The sequence below is a fragment of the Solanum dulcamara genome, chromosome 7 (genome assembly GCF_947179165.1).
Source record: "Solanum dulcamara chromosome 7, daSolDulc1.2, whole genome shotgun sequence".
NCBI classification, from domain to species: domain Eukaryota; kingdom Viridiplantae; phylum Streptophyta; class Magnoliopsida; order Solanales; family Solanaceae; genus Solanum; species Solanum dulcamara.
The window spans coordinates 4,358,934-4,384,389 of NC_077243.1; the positions used below are offsets into that span (position 1 = coordinate 4,358,934).

The 25,456-nt window shown below is 36.1% G+C and overlaps 2 protein-coding genes across 4 annotated transcripts; one reads left to right on the forward strand and one right to left on the reverse strand.

The window, feature by feature from the left end:
• Positions 1–946: 946 nt before the first annotated feature.
• LOC129895779 (probable serine/threonine protein kinase IREH1) lies at positions 947–18,468 on the forward strand. 3 transcript variants are annotated; one of them, XM_055971542.1, is made up of 18 exons: positions 949–1,843; positions 7,556–7,626; positions 7,716–7,898; positions 7,988–9,325; positions 9,746–9,918; positions 10,064–10,307; positions 11,496–11,588; positions 11,662–11,802; positions 11,889–11,981; positions 13,607–13,811; positions 14,214–14,299; positions 15,387–15,475; positions 16,872–16,923; positions 17,030–17,086; positions 17,200–17,373; positions 17,459–17,536; positions 17,907–18,097; positions 18,225–18,468. In XM_055971542.1, exons 1-17 carry the CDS (start codon positions 1,177–1,179, stop codon positions 17,988–17,990), a joined length of 3,828 nt encoding a protein of 1,275 aa, XP_055827517.1. In that variant the 5' UTR covers positions 949–1,176; the 3' UTR covers positions 17,991–18,097; positions 18,225–18,468. The 3 variants fall into 3 exon arrangements, with proteins under 3 accessions (XP_055827519.1, XP_055827518.1, XP_055827517.1); XM_055971543.1 differs by lacking the exons at positions 17,907–18,097; positions 18,225–18,468 and having other exon boundaries at positions 948–1,843; positions 17,222–17,373; XM_055971544.1 differs by lacking the exons at positions 17,200–17,373; positions 17,459–17,536; positions 17,907–18,097; positions 18,225–18,468 and adding an exon at positions 15,851–15,990 and having other exon boundaries at positions 947–1,843; positions 17,030–17,092.
• A 3,695-nt stretch (positions 18,469–22,163) lies between these two features.
• Positions 22,164–25,351, reverse strand: LOC129895145 (probable inactive receptor kinase At1g48480). The gene is made up of 2 exons (XM_055970804.1): positions 23,737–25,351; positions 22,164–23,100 (listed from the first exon to the last, which is right to left on the reverse strand). The coding sequence occupies exons 1-2, from the start codon at positions 25,121–25,123 to the stop codon at positions 22,493–22,495; spliced, it is 1,995 nt and encodes a 664-aa protein (XP_055826779.1). The 5' UTR covers positions 25,124–25,351; the 3' UTR covers positions 22,164–22,492.
• Positions 25,352–25,456: the final 105 nt, after the last annotated feature.

Consider the following 25,456-nt stretch of genomic DNA (forward strand, 5'->3'; position numbering starts at 1 on the left):
TAATTTGCTATTGAATTGGGCCCGCTTAGTACATGGAGGCCCTAGTTGTATTGGCCAGTATAATGGCCCATATCTGTGCATTGATCAGTAGAATGGTCAAAATATATAATGATGATGTATAAGGAAAAATATATACAAGAGGGACGTGTTGATATACAAGGGAATATACCCAAATATACATCACTCTTCAACTAGATGCACCTACTCAGAATTTTGACAACCAGCTCTATAGTTCAATCCCTAAATTAAGCTCAAAATTTAGTATAAACTTTCGTACAATTGTTGTGGGCAAAAATAAATAAATTAACACTCAATTAAAATAGCAATACTTTTCAAATTTTGATTTTTAGATCTTAAAGCTTCAGCCCAACAATGATGGATTTCAAAATCTCCTTTTAATTTTAGTGGGCTTCCAATGGCATTTCAGTGATTAAATATGACGTTAGTATTAATAGTGGTCGATGTGGTGGTATTACTACATAGTGAAGGAATCAAGAGGAATAAAATGTTTTTTTTTTTTGCAGAAATGTGATTAAATCGGATAAATATTGATAGTTAAACCAAAATGAATAATAATGATATTTTGGGACGACATACAGACATAGGGTGTAACCTAGATACATATCCTTTACAACAACAATAAACTAAAATTATTCATGATCATAATTCATAATAAATAAACATATTTCTGAGTATTTAACCACTTGACTTTTTTGGACCTTATCCATACACAACCATATTAAACATATTTCTGAGTATCTAACCACTTGACTACTTTGGACCTTATCCATACACAACCATATCTAATTATTTTTCTACTACTATGATACGATCTTTCTATTTTAGGTGTATGTATGTATATGTGTGTAAGAAAATTCCAAATAAAAAAAACTCAAATACAAAAATGGGAGTTTTCCGCAACTTGTCAAAAAAAAAAATATTGCTGTCGTGTGATGAGGAGCTCTGTGACGGTTTTCTTTATCCATCTGTCTGAATAAAAAAGGAAGAAGAAGAGAACACCAAATATTGTTCAGTCTCTTTCGCTAAATTCTTTTTTCTCCATTCATTCATGCTTTAGTCCAACAGCAGAGCCTCCGGCATGCATCTTTTTGCTGCTGGGGCTGTGATTTCTACCTTCAACAACAACAAAAAAGTAGTGCTATAATAAACCCTAAGATGGTGTTCAAAGGTCGATTTTTTTCATCGAAGAAATCGGATACTTCTAGCCCAGATGGATCCTACAATAGTCCAAGATCCAGTGGTTCCAACTCCCCAATTCTATCTGATAGTAAGAAGAAAGGTAAATCTACTTCTAAGGACAACTCTCCAAGTACCCCCACTTCATTGTCGAGTTTTGCTAGTTTCAGGGATAAGAAAAAGAATGCTAAAGGCAAAGAAAGTCAGAATTCGACTCCGATTAAGAATCTAGAGAAACCCAATTCAGTGGAAGTTAAGGAAAAGAAAGGGGTGACGGAAACTAAGGAAGCTGGGGCTACTTCGTTCCCGTTGTCACCGATAATGGCGTCGTCGTTGGGGTTGAATAAAATTAAGACTCGATCAGGGCCGTTACCGCAGGAGAGCTTTTTTGGGTACGGGAGTAGAGATAAAGGGAATGCTTTGGGTGCCAGCAATTTGTCTAAGACGGACGGCGATCGGCCGTTGTTATCTGGTTGGGGAAAGAAGAGTTCAGGGAAGAAGGATGAAAAGAAGTCAGTATTGGGGTCTACCGAGAATTCCAGCAATTCAGATGGTTTGTCTGCTGTGAGTGCTGGATTGAGGGATCGAAGCACACATATACCTGGACCATCAAGGCTGCAGAGTGGTGAATCATCTTCTGGAGCAGGTTAGAGCAAAAGCCGTGTACAATATTTATTGTATGTGTTTAATTTCAATGATGATACAAACATCTATCCTTCCAATTCAGTTATATTGTGCGGAAAAACACTGAGCTAGATGGCCCTTAGCTAAATTATGGATTCATTGACATGTTTAGGTAATATAATGACTCACATTACAAAGCTGAGTTGTGGGGAATCATTATGTTTCTTGGCCAACCATGCTGCTAAAACTTAGGAGTATATATTACTAAAACTCTGAAGAGGTATAAACGAGACACTATGAACCCGTTTGGATTGGCTTATAAGTTTTCAACTTTTTTGAGTGTTTGACCGGCCAATTTAAAGTCATTTTGTGCTTAAAATAAGCCCCCAAAAAATAATTGGGTATGTTTGGCTTAGCTAAGCCAAACATGCACCATGTAATCTTGCGAGGATTTTAGTTAGGAATAAGATGGGTACTTTTAGGGATTTTAGCTGTTTCCCATGATTAAATGTTCAATTCTAGTTATTTAAAGAAGGAAATGATAACCTTAAAATGATAAAACCTGAGTTATCTACTAAGAGATCACTAAATGCACTCTGTATTCCAAAAGTGATACAACAGAGAGTTTGGAAACTAAATTTAGCGATCGAAATTATTGCGCTTTTATTTTACCATTCATTAGCAATTTTGTATTTTAAATCCAGATTACCGAATGGAGAATGTGGTTATGATAATCTATTTTAGAAATTTTACAATTTCAAGCTTTCAATTTCTCTCACACAAGGGGCATTTTAATTTTTTTCATGGGTTCTTTAATGTCACTCCACAAGACGGGTGGGCCATGATTGACACCCAACACTAACTGCCTGTCGAGTGAATCCTGAACTATCTAACATGATAGATAATATTGCTAAATTGTCTGATTTAATTGAAAAAGGCCAATTAATTAACAACACTGGAATAATCGAGTCTGAAACTGAATGCTGAAAACGAAGAAGGAAAATCCGTAAACACCCACTAAGGTCATTCATGGGCCTCTAAGAATACTAATAACATACTGTCCTTGGGGCATTCCCTGGAATATTAAGAGTCTGAAATAACATGATAAAGACTAGGCTCCCACCAGTCACAGAAGTGAGCTAAGATGAATGCTAAACCTATCTGACCTGGAACGTGATCCACAATATTTGCATGCAAGAAAATAACTAGGTCCTCATGTGCTAAGTATCTCCGATAGGATACCGGGAAGTCTCATATGCCATCTCCTTAATAAAAAGAGGACGAGACTTTCTGAGGTAAAGGCACACATAACAAGGAAACAAGAAAATCATGTAAGATTGGAAAGTGATATATGCAGATAGTTGAGGTTGTAAACTGATAACTGGAAGCTAGACTATTTTTGTTGATCAAGTAAAAGATTTCATATATAATAACAAGTCCATATAGCCATATACAAGAGGTAAATCAAAATGGAGAGATCTACAAAATATGCTTCTCTCCAAAATACACCCAATCCTTTATACAAACAACAATTAGACTATAAATTGAATAACTGTCATGAAACAGAATTGAATTAATTTGAAAACAAATGTTGTTTTTGTGAAAAAGGTTCTCATGCAATGGCCCTATGTATGTGAGATCTGGCAACACGCACGAGGGATTGTCGGCCTATATCCCCAACAAACAACACTAGTCCCTACAAGCAATATTTTTAGTGTTAGGTTATGAACAAAATATGTGCTCCTAAAGACACGAGGGGGGAAAGAGTATAGAGGTGGAGGAGGAAACAATACAGAATAAAGGATTTGATCTTGGATGGAAGATAAAGGCATCTGAATAATAAAAACAAGTTGTGAGAACTACATCTCCAAAATGCATCGGAACACGGGACTGAATGAGAAGTGTGCAAGTAGTCTCAGTGAGTAGCCTCTTCTCTCTCTGCTACCCCATTATGTTGAGGGGTATGCAAACAAGATGTAGATGAATAGTTCCTTGAAACGTCATAAACTGTTAAAATTGAGAGGATAGAAGGTATTATCACTGCGAATAGAAACACCTAATTGAATTTTTTTCCAACATAAAAAATCTAAGAATATAGGAAACAACTCAGAACATTCTTTCATTAATGAAATCCACTAACCAAGTACATCTTGAATCGTCATTAATGAAAGCTAATTGAATAGCGAAATCCTAAGGTTGAGGTCGCTCTACTAAGACCCCATATATCAAAATGAATGAAAGAAACAAGATATTCTGCACGACTCTTAGTAATACACGAAAATGTGATTTGGGTATAATTCCCAAGCTGATACAACTCACAATCTAACGTAGAAAAACTTAGCACTATTTTCTGAAGTTTGGATAAAATCAGATGTCCATAAAGTCTGTAATTGGATATATTGTGGAGGAATCCATAGGGTTAAGGTAGTAAAGGCCTTGTAATTCACGCCCTACGCCTATGGTCTACCCCGTCCTGCGGTCCTGCATGACAAAAGAATCATCAAGGAATATTATGACACAATTGAGGGCACGAGTCCGACGACTAATAGATGGAAGACTAATAAAAGGATAGCTAGAGACATAAAGAACATAATTTAGGGCGATAGAGGATAGGGGATTAACTTGTCCAACTCCTTTTGCTTTTGTTTGGAATATATTGGCTAAAGTGACATTCGAAAGAGATTGAATCTATTAAACAAAAGTGACTTTTCAGCAAAAATATGATCAGAATTACATGAATCCATGACTCACGGTCCAAAAGTATTAGACCGTGAAACACAAGCAATAAATGTACCAGTTTGAACAACAAGGCTAGTTATGGATATATATGCTTATTAGCTTGTCACAGAAGGAATTCATGTCGGTTTGAGCAACATGAGCATTTTTGAGGGGTAGACCATGCAAAAAATAACATACTTCACGAGTGTGTCCAAGCTATACAACAACTACACTTGGATCGAGATCTTACTAAATGACCCCTTTCTCGTCGATTCTCCGTAGTTTGAGTGCCCTATTTTCCATTGTCTGAGATGCAAGAACACATGGGTCAATGGTTGATGATGAGATCATTGTGGACTGGGTGACGTAGTAAGGCGAAGCAGTGTAGAAAACAGTTCATCAATTGAAGGAACATTAGGACTAGCCAAATTCTGGTCATGCACCCAATCAGGATCATTAGGAAGTCCAACAAGTGTAGACATCTTCTGTCGTTGTTCCTGTTGTTTTTCAATACTTGGAGTAACTGGCATCAACTTCTCAATTTTTTTCATGACTGCATGTGCATGTTTTAAGTACTTACATTGTTTCTTTAAGTTAGTCATTCAAGATTCAAATCGTAAAAACGAGATATGTCATTAGTGTATAAAGTGTGAGCCTTTTCTGAAATTGAATAACATGTCTCGAATGACGAAAAAAAACATCAATTTCGAATCAATAGATTGCCACAGGAAACTCTACATAATTGAGCATACCATTTTCACGGATGCTAAACATCCTCTAAATAATAATTACTCTAGAAAATGCCAATTAAAAGACATTTAACAATATCCTTAGAAAATAAAAGAATCCAAATACTGCAACTACAAAGATCAATCAATTTGTAGGAAAACACAAATCCGAAATCAATGAAACCAAAAAGAAATAGAGAAAAATCAGAAACTAACACGCTAAGCAGACTTGATATTCGAATTTCTTGTACGTAAAGCAAAATAAAGGCTTCAAATTCAAAATCACAGTATTCCCAACTAAGACCGATTAAAATAAAGAAAATGAAGAAATGAATAATAACAATTGCTATTATAACTTTCATCTTTTTCAACTAAGAAAAGTCTCAAGCACACATTAAAAACTCAAAATCCATCTACAATGAAGAAAATAGGAAAGATGAAAGAAAAACATCTGAAGCACGGTAAAAGGAGTGAGAGAGCGCTCGAATATTAAGTAGGAAGAGAGGAATTTTAGGAGAATAATCAATTAGCAATAATGAGGAAATAAAGAGAGGAATTTTAGAAGAAAAATTAATCAGTAATAATGAGGGAATAGATAAATAAATAAGGTAATTATGTAAAGTTAATTTGATAAGATTGCGGGAAATGAGTGAGGAGGAAACAAAAACGATTCTGATTTTTTTTTTAAAAGAATATGTAAAGAATAATTTCAGGAAAGGCGTGTGAAAAGAAGTGGACACGGAGCTGACTTTTGGACTTTAAAGAAGTGGCATTGTAACTGTTCAGAGAAAAGATACTAGACATTCCAAAATAATGGGAAAATAAGGATAGTTACATGCAGAAACAGAGGAAAAAAGGAAAAAATACGAGAAAATTAGAAAATAGAATACTTGGCCTATGAAGCATGCCATGTCACCCGGTCTATGTCCCTGAATTATATACATACAAATTTGGGTCGGTCCACTCTAGGGAGTAATAAACAGAAAAAATATAATAAAACTCAAAAATATTACATCCAAATGTCGGGGGTACTATACCTTGTGATTGGATCATAAGTATTAATGGCATGTTTGACCAAGATTTTGGGAGCTTAAAACCCTTACATAAAAAAAAAGGCAGGTGTTTGACCAAGCTTCTAGGTGAAAATACATCTTCTATGGAGTAGCACGTGAAAAATACACTTAGAAGAACTTTTAGAAAGCTTGACAAACACTAATTGCTGCTCAAAGATTAAGATTTATTTGGTCAAATACTGTGGTTCTCACCAAATGTACTTTTTGAAAAGACAGTTTGGAAAAAGACATTTTTCAAAATAAGCTGATTTCAAAAGTTTGGTGAAACATGCTACTCTTTCCATCATTTTTACTTGTCCATGTTTGACTTGACACACCCCTTAAGAAACTATAAACAAAAGAGTATGTTTACTATACTACCCCTGTTAATTTTAAGTCATCTAAATATAGGGAAATACAATATAGAACATTCAAGGAGCTTGGTAAGAATTCTCTCCCCCATATATATACACACACACACACCTTTTCCAATGTGGTAGTTGGGACACTAAGTCTCTACCAAAGACAACTCCATTCCAGGGCTCGAATTAAATAAAGTTTCATGATTTTGACTGGCTTGCCAACCCTATACTATCAAAGCTTCAGCAATAAACATTATGTACTAGTGGAGAGACACTTTGAGGAAATAAATAGGCATTATATTAATATGACGAAGGAAATGCAGCTGGTTCTCCCAAGTTTCTAATTGCATTAAATATTTTGCAATTACTTCTTTTTCACTACATGCAGTAATTAAACCTTATGCTACCCTGCTTTCTTTTTTGGATGCTTTAGTTTTGGTGTCCCTTTATACTGCTACAAATTAACGCTGGAAAAAAGATGTAAATTGGCAATAATGCATTTGGATGACAGTAATTGTTAGCATGTTCTTGGACTGCTTACAACCGTATGTATTAAATTATAGTTTACATGTTGTTTTTCTTTCCCTTCATTTTTCTCCTACTTGGAAAGGTACTTCTTATCTTGCTAAAAATTCCCTGGCGTACTTAATTTGTTATAAAAACCGCCCTATAATAAGATTAAGAAAAAGATTTGTAGCTAATTTGGTATTAGACTTCTGTATACTGGTGAACATCTTCTGAGAGTTCAGAAACTTTTACATGATCCAAAATATCATATACTTTATTCCCATTAAATAATACATGTATAACATCGACTATATAGTTTGCATGGTTCATGACAAGTATTTCTTTTGTCTATTGCCTTTTGTGATAGGACAATTCAATCCATCTTGGAGCCATTCTGGAGGTCTCAGGGGCATGGATGTATATACTCCTGAATTGAAGGTAAAAGGGTTCAATGAGTACCTGTTGTATTAGTTGATTCGTTTCCTGCTGTAACGTTATCTTTAGTCTAATGAAGATGTGCTTTCTAGACATCTTATGAATGGGAAAACCCAAAGGAGTCCGAATCACCTCGTGTTCAAGCTATACTTCGGGTAACCAGTGCACCTAGGAAAAGGTTCCCGGCAGATATAAAAAGTTTTTCCCATGAACTTAATTCCAAAGGTGTACGGCCTTATCCATTCTGGAAGCCTCGTGGTTTAAATAATTTGGAGGTAATTTAATCTTTTTCCTAGGTTCTTTAATTTAGTAAATGATCAGCATATTGCTTTCAATTATAACCAATTCTTTTGAAATATAACAGGAAGTCTTAACGATGATTAGAGCAAAGTTTGACAAAGCAAAGGAGGAAGTGGACTCTGATCTGCGCATTTTTGCTGCAGATCTGGTTGGAGTTTTAGAAAAAAATGCAGAAATTCATCCAGAATGGCAGGAAACTATTGAAGATTTATTGGTTTTGGCTCGGAGCTGTGCAATGACTTCACCGGGGGAATTTTGGCTTCAGTGTGAGGGGATTGTTCAGGAGCTGGATGATAGACGCCAGGAACTTCCAATGGGTACGCTGAAGCAGCTGCATACTAGGATGCTTTTTATACTTACAAGGTGTACACGATTGCTTCAATTCCACAAGGAAAGTGCATTTGCTGAGGATGAACCTGTATTTCCACTTCGTCAATCGTTGCAGCCTGTGGAAAAACACACTCCTCCACGCATGGGAAGAAATGTTATGATGTCTGGTCCTATGCAATTCCCAAAGGTGCCGGCCCCAAGAAAATCTTATAGTCAAGAACAGCATGGGTTAGAGTGGAAGAGAGATCAGGCTGTACATCAAGGGGACTCTCACGTCGCGCAAGCTGAAAATCCAAAAAAATTGGAGTCTCCTGGTGGAGGGGATCGGATGACATCCTGGAAGAAATTTCCAACGCCAGCAGTAAAAAGTCCCAAAGAAGCTTCTCCAACGAAGGAGGACACAATTGATGGCAATATTGAACCTTCAAAGCTAGTAATGAACAAAAGAGAAATTCCTGATGCAAATGTAGCTGCTGCCAAGCATCCTGAGCACCAGCATAAAGTTTCCTGGGGATACTGGGGTGATCAACCTAGTGTTTCAGACGAAAATTCAATAATTTGCCGCATTTGTGAGGATGAGGTTCCCACTTTGCATGTAGAAGATCACTCCAGAATTTGTGCTATTGCCGATCGTTGTGATCAAAAGGGTCTTAGTGTCAATGAGCGCTTGCTTAGAATTGCAGATACTCTTGAGAAGCTCATGGAGTCATTTTCACAGAAGGACTTCCAGCCCATTGTTGGAAGCCCAGATGTCACAAAAGTATCAAACTCTAGTGTGACCGAGGAATCTGAACCCCTCTCTCCAAAACTTAGTGATTGGTCACGCCGAGGGTCAGAAGACATGCTGGATTGTTTTCCTGAAGCAGACAACTCTGTGTTCATGGATGAATTTAAAGGTTTACATACTATGTCATGTAAAACTCGCTTTGGACCAAAGTCAGATCAAGGATTGACAACATCATCTGCAGGCAGCATGACTCCTAGGTCCCCCTTGCAGTCACCAAGGACCAGCCCGATAGACCTGCTATTGGCAGGTAAAGGTGGTTTCTCTGAGCATGATGATCTTCCTCAGGTAGTTGCCAATACATATCCGCTGCGTACTTTTTTAATTTCGTTGTTTTTGGTGATACTGGTTTTGTATCCCTCAGTGGTTGCCTGGAATTGTGATTTTTTTTTGTGTGTGTATATATATATATATGTAGTCGCTTTGCAAATGTTATTTGAATATGATATTCATTTTCAACTTGAGCTGTATTTTCTGTCTTATTCCTGGGATTTGTTCCATTTGAAGTTTGAGAAGCTTGTGTTTCTTGCAACATATTTCATTTGAATGGAAGTTTTAATGATAATTCCCTATTTTAGTGTAAAGCTTCAGTATAGTAATATTTATGTTATGTCCTACAGTTGCTCGTGTTAGTGTAGTATATTTGGTATTGACTTCTTTCAGGAGTTCTGAATTGACATTTTGATGTTATACGCCTTGATGGTGCAGATGATTGAACAGGCAGATATTGCTCGATGTGTGGCGAACACACCTTTAAATGATGATCGGTCTATATCTTATTTGCTCTCTTGCCTTGAAGATCTGAAAGTTGTGACAGAACGCAGAAAGAGGGATGCACTTACGGTTGAAACATTTGGAACCCGCATAGAAAAGCTTATAAGGTAAATTAGTTTCTTACTTGTGATTTATACCTTGCTGTGCCTTACGATTATAAAAGAAGATAAAATTATAAGAACTGTGAAAGAGAAGGGGTGACTCCGGAGGAAATAAAACAAAAGACTTAATACCTTTTCTTTTGTCCTCCAGGGAGAAGTATCTGCAACTATGTGAACTAGTTGATGATGACAAGGTTGATATCAGTAGCACCGTCATTGATGAAGATGCTCCCTTGGAAGATGATGTTGTACGTAGCTTGAGAACCAGCCCTATTCATTCGAAAGATCGTACCTCTATAGATGACTTTGAGATAATAAAGCCAATTAGTCGTGGGGCATTTGGGCGTGTTTTCTTGGCGAAAAAGAAAGCCACCGGAGATTTCTTTGCAATTAAGGTACAGAGACAGTTTGCTGTAGGAGTTCCTTTTTTTGTTGATCAACTCTCCTCCTGGAAAATGTTATAGGAGCTTTTTTTTTTTTGTAGATCAACTTTGGTGCATTTTCTTCCCTTGCTCTTAAGATTATTTCATGTGGCATGTGAGCAAGCACCTGTAGAACTTCGTCTCCCTGAACCCCAGCCAAAAGAAAACTGGGCAAGAACTCCATGTCATCGCTTCATTTTGATGTGTATTTGTTCATCTCTAGAAGAAGATTTTATGTTGAATTTGGGGATTTTTCTGGTAGGATTATGTTACAACGGCAAGATGTTCATCACTAGGGGAACACAATAACCTCAGGAAGATGAAAGAAAAGAGATACACGAGAGAACTTTTAGAATCAAAAGAATACATATTTGAGTATATTAAGAATATATTTCAAAACCTTCCTTTTCCTTTTCCTTTTTCCTTTTGGCAATTCAAGGGGAGTTGCTTAATTTATTTATTTTTTATTTGAAAAGATGAAAAGTAAGCAGTTGCACCGCGTGGCCCATGCAGGTCTTGAACCGGCGACCTTCACAATGGGAGTTACTTTATAAACTATATGATGTATATGTGCGCTTCTTTACTTATCAAATAATTGTCTGCACGTGTATATCTTTTCAAGGTCTTGAGTAGGGAGATGTGGTTTCGTTTAACTGAGTTCTCCCATTTGTATTTTGCGGGATATATGTTGTGTGCATGTCTGTTGGTTTTACTGATGATATGATTTCTACTTCTCAGAAGCCACTGGTCTGTGGAACCAAGATTTAGGATGAGAACCGTTCTGCTATCTTGCATCAGTTACTTTTTTTTTATGAAATTGGTAACGTTGTATTCCTCAGCATTAAGGATATGCTGGAGACCTTCAAAAAGAGGCAAACAGAGAGTAGCTTGCATCAGTTACTTTCCATTCAATGGAGTTTGGTTTTATGATTAATGACTTATTTGTGCTTTATACTTATTTGAGTAGACATGAAATTTTTGTTCGGCTCAAAGTGAGAAAGATCTTGTCCTTCCATTGGTGCTGGTGGACAGAGTATGCTGCTTTTGTGATCCCTCTTCTTCTTAGCCTAATGGTCAATATTTTAATCGTACAGGTGTTAATTTTGTGTATATTAAACGATGTTTTTTTGTGGCGTTCCAACTTACTTGTTTAGTCTACAGGTTTTGAAGAAGGCAGATATGATACGCAAAAATGCCGTTGAGAGTATTTTGGCAGAACGTGATATTTTAATATCAGTTCGCAATCCCTTTGTGGTGAGCATGTGAACGGAGAAAACTTTTAATTCTAGATATGAGAAACTGTTTTACTAATTTTATTACGTATTAGGTTCGCTTCTTCTACTCATTTACTTGCCGTGAGAACTTGTACCTTGTGATGGAATACTTGAATGGTGGGGACCTGTATTCATTGTTGAGAAATCTTGGCTGCTTAGATGAAGATGTTGCTCGTGTTTATATCGCTGAAGTAGTGAGTATTTATATCTCCTTTACAAAAACGTTGTGCTCAACATGGCTAAACGCCTAAAAATAAATCTGAGATTCTGAGCTGTTCAGGTGCTTGCTCTGGAATATCTGCACTCTTTGCGAGTGGTTCATCGTGATTTAAAGCCAGACAATTTGTTGATTGCTCATGATGGTCACATCAAGGTAATCATTTCTCTTATTTTTTGACTTTATCTTATGCTATCAATGCGGACTTAGCTATGTAGGCAAACCAGTTTCGCATGTTTGCTTGGCTGGTTGGAGACTTCTATATTGGTGTAGGAATAAGTGTGAGAGTTTAAAAGAACTTCTAGTTGTTGAGAACCCCTAAATTACCCTAAAAGACAACTTATTTAGTATTAGTGAAATGGGCCACGATGAAGCAGAATAATCATAGAAGTTTCATATAGTGGACACAACTAATTTGGGATTGAGGTATAATTGATTGATTGAGTCAAGTGCTGTTTTGCTGGACTTATATTCCAGATATGTTAGTTCTTGATTTCAACTTTTTGGGAATTTGGGAGGGGGGGGGGGGAGGATGGGCAATTTACATAATGCTTGTGCTTTCTTGTTTCTCTACCCACTTTATTGGTATGAAGAAATTTCTCTTACATCCTCCAGCTTGCTTTTATTCTTATCAAGTGCATGTTTGGTTTCATGTTGCCCTCCAGGGCTTTGGTTCAGTGGTAAGGGTACAACGCACAATGTCTAGGTTAGGCGTATGTCATGAATTCGAACCCAGAGTGGACAAAGCCTGATATCAAATGCAGAAGGATAAAAGTGCGGAGCCATTATCTACCATGTTCTGAACCCTGTGCCAACTCGCTTTTAGGGATTTCTCGGTCATAAGTCATAACTATGTAGCTTGCTAGCATGTCATGGATGTATGTGAATGTCTATATGTAATTCTTAGTCTTACCATTGAATTGGGAATCTCATGACTGGACTTAGGCCAGGCTTGTCACATCAATTTGGTATTTTGCATTTCAATCTTGAGCAAATAAATGCCCAAATTTGGAATATAAAAAAGATTGAGGCAACTCTCAATATTGAGTTAAAAATTGGGGAACATGTAATTCAATGAAACATAACAATAACAACATACCCAGTGAAATCCACCAAGTGGGGTCTGGAATTCAGTGAAACATGATAAGCATATATAGGTTGTCAATAGTTGGTCACCATGAACACAACTATTTGCAAAGTGAGTGTAACAGCTTACCCTGAAATGCTATTTAACGACAGATCTTTTAGCTAAACACCCTTAGGTTCTTTAATGCATCATAATATGATAAATACTCTTAAGAAATACAAGCGGTTGAGGGTCTTAGTGATGTAATATACCCTTTAGTTTATTAGTGTTACGTCAAGTATTTAAGTACTCATATTATCCTATATCATTTGTTGCCTTTTTGAGCTTGGGGCTTGTGTTGAGTATGCTTATGTTAACATATCCCATCTCAAGCGCAAATCACTAAGTGTAATTTCATAGTTTTTGCTGATGTAGCAGGTATTGTCAATTGATATCCAGATGTTTGCCATTTTCGAAAAGCAGTTCATCTTTTGATACCATTGCCTGAACTGCATTAAGTTCTTTTTCTTAGTGAGGTTGAAGTTCTATAATTCTGTTCTTTTGCACGTATATCTTGATAATAGTCAAGTTCAAATTCAAAGCTTGTTGATAGAACTGTTTCTTTTGTGGTTTCTGGTTTGAAGTTTATTGTGTTTAAGTATTTAGTTTTTTTTTTGTGCTGATGAGTCAGCTTTAATGGTGCTATTCTCTGCAGTTGACGGACTTTGGGCTTTCTAAAGTTGGTCTTATCAATAGCACAGATGACTTGTCTGGTCCAGCAGTCAGTGGAGCATCCATGATGGAAGATGATGAATCTCAGTTATTAGCACCTGAACATCAGCGGGAGAGGCGTGAGAAACGCTCTGCTGTTGGCACCCCAGATTATTTGGCACCTGAAATCCTTCTAGGAACAGGACATGGTTTGTATATCTGTTATTTGTTGTTTTCTACCTTCAGCAACAATGAATTGCTGAGTTATCTTTTGAGAAGTGTATTGCCAGTCTAAATTACCTTTCCCCTTCTTGCTTACCCTTATGGTGTAATTACATAGTCTCTTCTTGGTGGTTAAGAGGAATTACTTCTATATATAATTAAAATGGATATGCATGACCTGGTGGTTACCACACTCCTGTAGAACCGAAAGGTGGGGGTGAGGGGGGGGGGGAGTGTTGCTTGTTTTTAGTGATCTTCATATCTTTGTTTAAGTTGTCCTATCATTATTTATATTGAATCTGTAAGAAAACAATTTGGATGTGACATCATTCTTCTTTCGTGGCATTCTATTTCTTGTTAAGTGGTTACCGCAGCTTGACTTTTTTCAGGTTTCACTGCTGATTGGTGGTCTGTGGGTGTTATTCTCTTTGAGTTGATTGTTGGCATTCCACCTTTCAATGCGGAGCATCCTCAGGTTAATATTTTGTAATACTTGTTTCTTTGTTTTTTATTTTCCCTTGTGACGTTTTGAATGTATGTCATTGATCAGTTTTATATTTTTATATATAAGGATGACTAGCTATTGTTCATTATGCGTTAAATTAGGTTAGAGTTTGTCTTCTATGTTGCATAAGGAATTTTTTCAATTATGGGAAAAAGATGGCATAGTTCGGAATACTTTAAATGTCTCTTTAGGGACATCCAATAAAATTGGAACTATAAGGTCGGAATACTTGATATAATTCTAGTTTTTATATGGAAAATTACTCAATTCCTAACAGCTTGTTTCATTTGGAATATTTCCACGTACCTTAAATAAACTGATTTCATTCTAACCATTTGTATTAGTGAAATATGTGTATATAGTAAAAATGAAAACAACTTCCACAAATAATAACCAATTCTATAAATAGAACTGAGTTAGTAATAAAATCAGGTGAAAAAGAATAAATCAAACAGGACCTAAGTGCATTTATGAGAAGCAACTTAGATCTTTACTTTAAAGAGAATATCATGTTTCTGAGATTTTCGCTTTTCTTTCATAATTGTGACACTAGGGAAATTCTTTCCCCTCATATTTTCTGATTTAATTTCTAGGTTTTGAGTATCACCCAGACTTTAAGTTGCTTTTTTAGAGTAAATATGTGTCTTATGGTGAGAATTGATTTACTTAGTATTGCTTTAGAATTGATTTACCCTTAATGAGATAATTTATAGCCACACAAGTGTCTATGGCTTGGTTTAGATCACAAATTTCAAAAGTCTTTCTTTCTTTAACTTAGTGCCTAATCAAACACCGCCATATCAATTGTAATAGAAGGAGTGTTATTGTTTCTTTTAATGAATCATACATTTTTAATTTTTTTGTTATTTACAATTAACAATTTTAGACACTAATTATTGAATAAAAATGTGAATATAGCTTATAGATATTGAACTTGATTTATACAGTTCATTGCTGGCAGTAGCACTCTGTGAGGGGTTTCTGTTTTTTTGGATATAATGCTGGTGTTTTTGCACAAGTACTTCTAAATTTCGTATTAACCTTTTCTTTTATTTAGAAAATATTCGACAATATTCTCAATCGTAATATACCTTGGCCCGGAGTTCCTGAGGAAATGAGTCCTGAGGCATATGATCTGATTGACCGGTAAGAGAATCTTTGTCTGTTCTTATGAATCCCAACATAATTTTCCTTCTTAACCATGAGTACTTTTTTTTATTTTCTCATGTTTTTGTCCAGAAGCATGTGTGAATTATGAAATGTATTCTTTTTCTAAATGAGTAATCAGTTATCTGGACTTCAGAGAGGCTGTGGATGTTTAAATTGGTTTTGACTACAAACACTGGTGTTTTATATTAAAAGATTTCCATAAACTATCTAAAGTTATCAATGGTTGTGATACTATAGCAGATTTCCAATGCTTTTAGCTAATTGCTTTTCCATCTTGAAGTTTTATGTGCATGCACTTTGGAGACACTTTCTCTGGGGAGTGTTCAAAAACAAATCCTTTTTTCTGGACAGGAAAAAGATTTCACTGCAGAAAGGATAAATGTGATCAATCGAATCACTAAAGGGGCCGTTTGGTTACCGGGATAAGGAGGCTAATCTCGGGGTATAAAATTTAGGATAATATTTTTCCAGTGCACCACATAAAGGTAGAGGTAAAGTTTGCATACATCCTACCCTCCCCAAACCCTACTTGTGGAATTGCACTGGGTATGTTGTTGTATTTGTCCGGTGTTTGGTTACTGGTATTAGCTAATGCCTTATACCACATAAATCTTATTCCAAAATCTTGGTATAATTTATCCCACCTTGGGGTTAGGATATTACCTCTCAGACCTTTTATAGTTTACATACATCCAAGGTTAAACTTGGAAACAAACCTTTATCCACCTTCAAACCAAGCACATGTTTTGGATTATACACCATATAGCTCATTTTTTAATACAATAAACCAAGCAAAGCACTAGTACTAAATAATCTAGGGATTATTAATCCTAGTTTTATGGCCCCTGCATAACTTTGTCCTAACCAAATAACCCCCAAGTAAATCTGTTCTGAAAAATGAGAATGAGTTAGGGTTTTGAACCTACTATTTGGCATGTTAAATGAATCAGTATGCTGATCCAAAACAAGTTTTGGTAGGCTACATGAATCCACTGTATCCGTTCGACTCTATTTGGGCCCATTTCATCCCAATGCTCTTATCTAGTTGAGTCAATTCCTTAATCTTCGAAACATCAATAAAATTTATTTACTTGATAAAAAAACCAATAATGTTCGAGTGCAGTTACTCAGATTTTACTAGAATTATCTATGTCTTAGTTCTCTGAATTAGGATGACCGAGCTTTAAAAAACATTAAACACAATTACTTATTAAAAAAGTATAAATACAACATGACTTTTCTTCTCAAATTAAAGAAATCACAGAATCAAAAAAATAAAATGAAACATGACTTTTCTCTGTCCAATAGATGTATCATAGAACTATTTGTTATCCGTTTCTCAAATTTCAGGATGCTGTCATTGTAATTTCAGGTTACTTATAGAAGATCCCAACCAGAGGCTTGGAGCCGGAGGAGCCTCAGAGGTAAGAGTCATTTTTCCATTGTACCATTGATATGAACATAGTTCTATTCATTCTTTAAAGTTTAAAACTTTGGAGTTCATCTGGAAATGATATAATTCTTATGTAGGTGAAACAGCACCCTTTTTTTAGGGATATCAACTGGGACACACTTGCTAGGCAGAAGGTTCGACTGCAATCTCTATTTCATTTTTACTCTTTATCTTTAGTAGCTCATAAGTAAATGACGTCCCTCGTAAGCTTATTGCTGTTGCTCCAAAATACTTGTATGTCTCTCAGGCTGCATTTGTGCCTGCTTCAGAAAATGCACAGGATACAAGTTACTTCATGAGTCGCTTCTCTTGGAATCCTTCAGATGAACGTATATACGCAGCCAGTGAATTTGAGGATTCTACCGACAATGGTAGTGTTAGTGGTAGTAGCAGTTGTTTAAGTAATCGCCATGATGAATTGGTATGATTACGATCAATGTCTTTAAGGTTTATTTGTGAATCTGGATATTTTTGTTGAGAGGGTTTCTCAATGCATTGCTGAACAGGTTGATGAATGTGGCGGTCTTGCAGAATTTGAGTCAGGCTCTTCCATCAACTACTCTTTTAGTAACTTCTCATTTAAGGTAGTTTTTTGTACGATCACACTTGATTCATGATTGTTTGCTTTTCATTATTTGTCATTTTGGCATACTAAGCTATTCAATGTTATAACAAGGAATAGAAAGATGCTAAACAAGTAAAAGAGTTTCTGATTCTGGTACATAATCATTGTGGTATTGAAGCTATGAGTCATACTATGTGACATGGTTTATTACACTGAACAGCCTTAACATTTTATTAACACCTGTTACCTGTCATCTGATTAATCCAAAATAAATCTTTTAGCTTTGATGAACCAATTATTACTTTTTGTTATATTTGATGTTCTCTTTTGCCGCCAAGGAGACATTCCATACTTCCAACAACTGGTCTAATAGACTTCTCTTCCTGCAGAATCTCTCCCAGCTTGCATCAATCAATTATGATTTGCTTACAAAAGATTGGAAAGATGATCAGCCGGCAAATCCTAATGCATAGCCAGAGCGCATTTGCATGCCAGAGTATCAGATTTGATTTTTTCTGTTGGGCTGACATAATGAAAAGAATGGCCAGCCAATCATCTCCTGCTTGTATACCTTGTAAATGTATGTGCTTGCCTAATAGTGTTGTATTCTGTAGAAGTATGTCCTTGTCTAATGGTATTCTATTCTGTAGCACTATTATTATGCTTCTGAAGATGATTATTGAAACTTTTTGTTGTCCCTGTTGCAGATATATATATTTTAGCAGCTTAAAGACTGTGACTGACTGCCGCGGGATGTGTTTTTTGTCATACAGTCAAGTTTAATGCTGTGAGGTTTCATTTAGTCTTTATTTTACAGCTGCGCGAGACCCCCCAGTCATTGGCATTAAGGCCTGTGATTGTACTTGTAAGTTTGCCTCAACAGCTAGGAAAAACGCATGTGCAAAGGTGACATGACTTCTTATCTTTATATTTGGGCTGTCTGTTAGCGTCTCTCTTTCTCTAAATACTTCTCATTCTTTTTTATTGGTTCCCGTGAGTATTTGCCTAACTTGTTGTTCGCGCTCCAGGCCCAGTCTATTTGAAAGAAATTTGAGTGGTTATCAACACAATTTCACTGGACATGTTATTTTTGCACAATTGTACAATTAAAAATATTATTATTGGTAATTGGTTAGTCTTAATAAACCTTTTTTAACATTTGTCCTCTTGTCCACCCTTGATCCAGTTGGAGCAGAGCCCAAAAAATAAAATAAAATATAAAACAGCTGCACGCCTATATGATATTTTACTTAAGTTTAGGTAGTTCATACTTGTTAATAACAAGCAACAACAGTATTTTATAATGGTCGGAGAATCAATTAACAAAAAGGCCAGGGTTGATTTCTTACAGAACTCATAAATTAGAAAGAAAAAAAATTGGTGAGCACATGCATATTATACTATAATAACATACTTATTATAATTCGATCATATGGGATTTAAAAAGGACTGTGTGTGATAATCGAAATGAAATAATGTATGATAACAAATATCAAAAGGCAATAACTACGACAGACAATAAATTACATGAATAGGACTAATACTACGACATACACAATACTTTAGACTATCACTACACCTACCTTCAGTGGTGGAGCCACCTTGTGGTTAGAGGGTTCATCCAAACAACTTTCGGCAGAAAATTATATTATTTATATATAGTTAGCATAATTTTTTATGTATATATACTAGATGTCGAACCCTCTTCGATTAGTTCGTGTCCACTTTTTCAGATTTTGAACTCCCTTAGATCAATTATCTGCTAACCTTTTATCCTAATTTGCAATCTCCACATCCTTCTATATAAGGTCACCATTTATATGCAAATGAGACAAATGGTACATATTTGATCTAATTTGCATGTATATATGTATTTATTTAATTTGCATGTTTTTATTTATTTTTATAATCAACTTCGGGTGATTCAACCTAACAAACAATTTTTATTTGCTACAGCCTTCAATTAGGTGGCTTAGATTGTTACAGTACCAGATAAATAGAATCATATATAATTTTCAATTGTACCTAAAACCTAAGCCTTATAATTGTATTGATCAATATATATAGCTTTTTAAAAGAAATCCTAATTCTTATGATCATTTGGTACTTTCTTGGACCTCAATTTTTATTTCGAGAATTGGAAAAAAAATAATACTAAAGTAGCATTTGAAAAATTATCTCGAAGATACAAACTCTTGACTTTTAAAGTGACATTCCACATGAAGTAGGATGGGGTGGATGAAAATTTTCTAGTGTCCACCTACACTAAAATTTTTCTTAGGTCCACCTACATAGCTTATACTTGGTATGTTTATGTAAACCTAAAATATGGTGGTTGGATTTGAAATCCATTTCGAATTTTTTGGGTGAAGGGATGTTCACTTATGTGCATATCGACTATTGTTGAGTCTATTTCACCTTTTACTAATACATGTATAGAGTAATTATACTTAAATATAGAGAGAAATCATCTAACGTTCTTTATTTTTGCTGAAATTTGAGCCGTAATTTTCTTCTATTTTTACCCACTTCATGACAGTTAGGCTGTACCTTTGAGGATAATAGTATGATAATAGAGGTTGAGAATAAGGGTAAAATGTTAGCCGGTAATCAAGCGTGTCTAGTTCCCTTTTTCAGTTTTGTTAGTATTACTCTCCTACTATCTTATTCTTCGATTTTAGTATTACATGTTGTTTCATTCCTTTGCTTCAGTTATCGTATTATTTGTGTTGCTATTGTTCTCTTCGTCTTTGTTTTTGCTTTGCATACTTGTTGTTTGATATCTTCACAAGGTAGGAGTGAAGCTGCATACACGCCACCCTCATCAGACTTCTCTAGTGGGATTACACTGCATTTGTTTTTATTGTTGTTGTATTTCCTTCGATTTTTTACCCATTTCTTTGGCGATTAGACCATACCCTTCGAGGGGATAAGAGTATGATATAATGGTGATTGGGGCAAAGACGTGTTCAATAGTGGTGAGATGGTCCACCCCAAAAGGAAGAAACCTTATTTGTGATGGCACATGCTTAGGCATTCAATTGTATGAACACTGGGGTAAAGAACAGCTCCACAACAATTTCAAATCAAAATGCCAGTGAGGACAAAGCAAGCCAATACATAATGGAAATATCACCAAAAAGAGGTCACAGAGATTGAAATAAGTTACTTTACAATTTTGTCTCTTGTCTATTTACTTGATTATTTTGGCTGTTCTATGAGCTTGTCATTGGCCCAATGCCAAATAGATCCAAGGATGATAAGACCTCTAAGGGGTATGGTAAAATCCTTTCAATGCTTTGGATGCTAACAAATTTTGTAATGGACCACTAAGTTTCCAGTGACTGCTCACTCACCTAATGTGTGAGTCTGACCAACAATTTTGTATTCAAAAAAATGTGGACCACTAGAGCAACTATTTTTTGGGTTTTCATTATTACTAGTTGTTACACTTTTTTGGTTGTTAATAATTGTGACGGATTCAGAATTACATCTACGTTCTAGATTGAGAAAATCAATTTTGACCTCAAGCATTGAGTTCTGTGAATTCACCTATCTTTCACTTGCAGTCTCACAATCTCTTTCACTATTTTCAGACTTTCAATGAGTCTTGCAACAAATTTTCCAACTATTATTCAACAACACTGCACCTTTTGTATTAAAAAAATTCATTAGCTTCAGTAATATCCAGAATCAAAGAAGCACACAGTACCTTTCCTAAGGAATAGCGAACTTATCCGCTCATGTTTGTGAAGACACATGTCATGTCATGTATTTATTGAATTGGTGTTAATAAAACTGATGGGGAACAAGGTTTCTTTATGCCATCATCCAACTTCCAAGAAAGACAACTAATTACTTTAATTAAAACCTGGATAAAGTGATAAGAGGTCATCAAAAACGAAGTAAAGAGGGTGCAGAATCCGTGAAACCAAAGAAACTTTGTCCTGATCCACCAACAAAGCATGGCAACTTCACTAATTTATTACTCCCTCTGTCCCATATTGGATGAACATTTTATTAAAAAATATTTATCTCGTATTACTTGCTCACTTACTAAATCAAGATAGAATTAATTATTTTTTTTCCAATTTACTCCTACAATTAATATGGTCTTTTGAATGTGAGCAATTCTCAATACTAACTATGTCTATACTCTATATATATTGAATTGATATGAATAAAGGGCAAAATAGTAAAGGTAATCAATCTATTAATGATTTCTTAATCACCGTGTAAAATAAAAAGTGTCCATCTAATATGAATATTAGATGGAGGGAGTACTCACTACTTCTCCCTCCGTCCCATTTTAAAACAATTTTGAAGTGTTTGAATAAAGTTAAAAAGTGCTTATAAAAACTTATTTTTAAGCTAAAATAACAAAGATAAGCAAACAAGCTCTAAAAGTACGTGATCCAAAATAATTGTCAATTTAAGCAATTAAGAGAGAATTAATTATTTTTTTCAAACTTTGCCCTTAGCATCAATTATTCTAAAATTAAAAGGCACATAAATATATAAAAAATAAAAAATTAATAAGAAGTATACTAGTCAAATAACGCTCCTAATCAATGCTTTTTTAGCTTAATACCGTCCTGGAGGAGTACCAAACAACAAACTTCGTAAATGAAAATACAAAGTAAAGGTAGGTATTAAGCTCTCAATAAAGTTGGTTAAAGTAAAAGCAAAGGCTGATAGTAATAATTACAGCAACCATTATCCACCCAACAAGAACAAATGGTACAGAGATTGCCCCCCCACACAAAGGAAAATGAAAAGGGATCTAGCTCAACTACAATGGAGAACTAAGAAAAAGAAAGGGGCATAAATTGTTAAATTTAAATGAGGGAAGATAGGTCCTACTAACCAAAACAGAAAGCATGAAAAGTTTAATATGCTTAAATGGGATTCTGTAAATTGGTGATGGTGCTTCTTTAGTTCAAGTACTGCACATGTAAAAGGACTAAGGACCACCTCAATCAGATTCATTGACAGAGTCAGACTGCTCTTGAGTAACCCGCAAGCTTGAGCGACGGAGCTCTTGAATCCGCTCACAGACCTCAGACATAGAAGGTCTGTGGTCGGGATATTGAGCCGCACAATCTATTGCGAGCTGCAAGAGTTGCACCATTTCTTCCTCAACACTCTGGTACCTGAGGAGCTCGAGATCAAAGACTTCTGAAGTCCATTGCTCTCGAACGATGGACTGCACCCATCTTGGCAAGTCAACACCTTCCTCATTCAGGAGGGCATGAGTGGGTGCCTTCCCAGTAAGAAGCTCCAGAAGCAATACACCAAAGCTATATACATCTGCCTTTTGGGAAACTCTGCGTGGGTCAGTTACCTCTGGAGCACGATATCCAGCAACTCGAGTTGGGGAAGTTGGAGGTCCAACCAGCTGAGCTAGGCCAAAATCTGAGACTCGTGCATCATATGATTTGGTGAGAAGAACATTGGATGATTTGATGTTCCCATGGACACTTGAACCTCGAGAGTGTATGTATTCAATGCCCCGGGCAGTACCAAGGGCAATGCCTGACCTGACTTCCCAATCTAGTGGTGTCCTGCCAGCCACCTTATTTCCTGGAAAATAAGGGAGCTTGGTAATGAATAGCACGAATAAAATTGTAGCAAACATCTAATGATCTATTTGCAATTTAACAAGTTTCCGAGTTTCACAGGCTATAAAAGCAACATTTCACAGATACACCACAATAATTGAACTTATGCTTTTAGAGTTCGTTGAAGAGAAATATTCAAATTCATACAAGATGCATACTTAAGAAGATCTACACACAGTCAAATAGATGCCTTTTAGTTTTAGAAACATTTTAGCAATAAAGCTCTAGAAGGTGAAGACACATGATAGATTCAATTAGTGCAGGTTAAAGATATTGTTGGATAACGGTTATGATATGACAACCAAGAATAGGAAAAACAGAGTTCTGCTTATAAGAGAACAGTAACAATCCTTACGGATAGAATGAAATGTAATAGAAGGCACAAAGCATCACATAAGGCACGCTAAAACAAGACATTTATCTTTCGTTCAGTTAGATGGATGTTCTCCCACAAAAAGAGGCATTGCATGGAGCAGAGTAAGCAACAAATCACTAACCAATCCACAGACTAAAACAAGAAAAGCAATAGAGATTGCCCTCAGGTAATATAACAATAAAAGTTATCAATTTATAAGGAAAGCGTATAACTTTGACTCACCATGAAGAAGAGCAGACAAGCTTCCCATTGGCATGTAGTCATAGACAAGAAGTTTTTCCTCCCTGCTGTAATAATATGCCCTAAGAGGCACCAGATTCTCATGATTCATTTGTCCAACCTTATCGATTTTCTCCCGGAACTCCACATCAGATATGGTCACATCCTTCAATCTCTTAACAGCTACAATTGTGCCCATCTCCAAAACCGCCTTGTAAGCTGTTCCAAACGTCCCCTTCCCTAAAACCTCAGCAGAAGCTCTCAACAAATCCTCCAAATCGAACATTCTAGCTGAACCAAAAAAGATCAGCTTTTTCACGCCATTTCCACCGGTCTCTCCTCCCTTTCCAGTAGCCGTCATTGCAGCAGCAGCAGCTGCTGCCACTGAATACCCATTATTTGCACCACCACCATTTTCAGGGTCCACATTAGGCTTCTCCACAGAAACTTCTGTTTCCGGATGCTTATATGTAGCCACATCAACAGACCTCGCGTTGTTACCAGACCTCTTTCTACACAACATAAACAAAATCAACAACAGCAGAAGGAATCCCACTACAGATCCAACAACAATGCCAGCAATTGCACCACCAGACAACTTCTTTTTATTATGCGCATTCCCAATTTCAATCCCACCAGTAGCAATAGCAGGCTGAGTCGCAGCCACGGGGCAAATATCAAGAGGCTTCCCACAGAGTGAATTCCCAGCAAAAGCACCAACAGGCATTCCTTCAAGACTCTTCGGAATAGACCCATTCAAGCTATTACCAGAGACATCAAATTGTACAAGTTTTGAAAGCTTCAGCTCAGGAATAGACCCAGAAAACTGGTTCTTTTCAAGCAAAAGTGTCCTCAAACGAGTCAAATTGTTAAACCCAGATGGTATTTCTCCAGAAAAATTGTTATTAGAAAGATCTAAACGAACCATTGAGTGAAGCGTGAAAAACGAAGAAGGAACAGAGCCAGTCAATTGGTTATCCTGAAGGTAAAGATTACGAAGCTCAACAAGTTGAGAAATATCAGAAGGAAGAGAACCCGTAAGCCGGTTAAAACGAAGACTAATCGTACGAACCCGAGTAAGATTCGAAATGGTATTCGACGGAATCTCACCTGAAAGTGAAGACGCCGGTAACCGGAGAACAGTAACACGGTCGTTCTCACATAAAACACCAGCCCAATTACATGGGGTTGCGTTAGAAATTTTCCATAACAAAGTCCGGCCACCCACGGCGGCGCGTAACGCCAGTAAAGCGTCACGGTCAGAGTTCAGATCTGCAGAACTCGTTATACAGAAAAGACTGTAAAAAAGAACAAGAAACAGCAGCATTGACAACCTCTGCATCATAAACAAGCAAGAAAAACCCAACATTTTGTCTGAAACACTATACATTCATACCAGAAAAACGAAGAAATTGAAAACAAGAAAAGACAATTTTTTTCAAGAAAGCTGCTGTAGCTTAAGCGTTTTGCTTTTGTTGTTGGCTGATATTAGAAAGGGGATGAAGTGACACTGGTTTCTTATTTGTTTTTTTATTATTGTGGGGGTAAGTTGAAAAAATTAAAAATCCAGGGTGTAAAATGGAATAATTGAAAAAGAAAAAAGAGTAAAATATAGAAGAAACCCTAGCTGTTTTTTTTTCTTTTTCTGATTTTGGTCAACAGCAATCAGAGTTGATGGGTGTAATTATGTATAAAGAAAGTGGACTGTTTTCTGTTCCTACTA

Bases quoted from the DNA above. Each gene is read 5' to 3' on its own strand.
- LOC129895779 (XM_055971542.1), top strand. From the start codon at position 1,177: ATGGTGTTCAAAGGTCGATTTTTTTCATCGAAGAAATCGGATACTTCT. The intron at 11,982-13,606 runs GTAATCATTTCT...TATTCTCTGCAG, and splicing joins CTCATGATGGTCACATCAAG to TTGACGGACTTTGGGCTTTC. The intron at 14,300-15,386 runs GTTAATATTTTG...TCTTTTATTTAG, and splicing joins TCAATGCGGAGCATCCTCAG to AAAATATTCGACAATATTCT.
- LOC129895145 (XM_055970804.1), bottom strand. From the start codon at position 25,123: ATGTATAGTGTTTCAGACAAAATGTTGGGTTTTTCTTGCTTGTTTATG. The intron at 23,101-23,736 runs GTGAGTCAAAGT...CTTATTTTCCAG, and splicing joins CTTGTCTGCTCTTCTTCATG to GAAATAAGGTGGCTGGCAGG.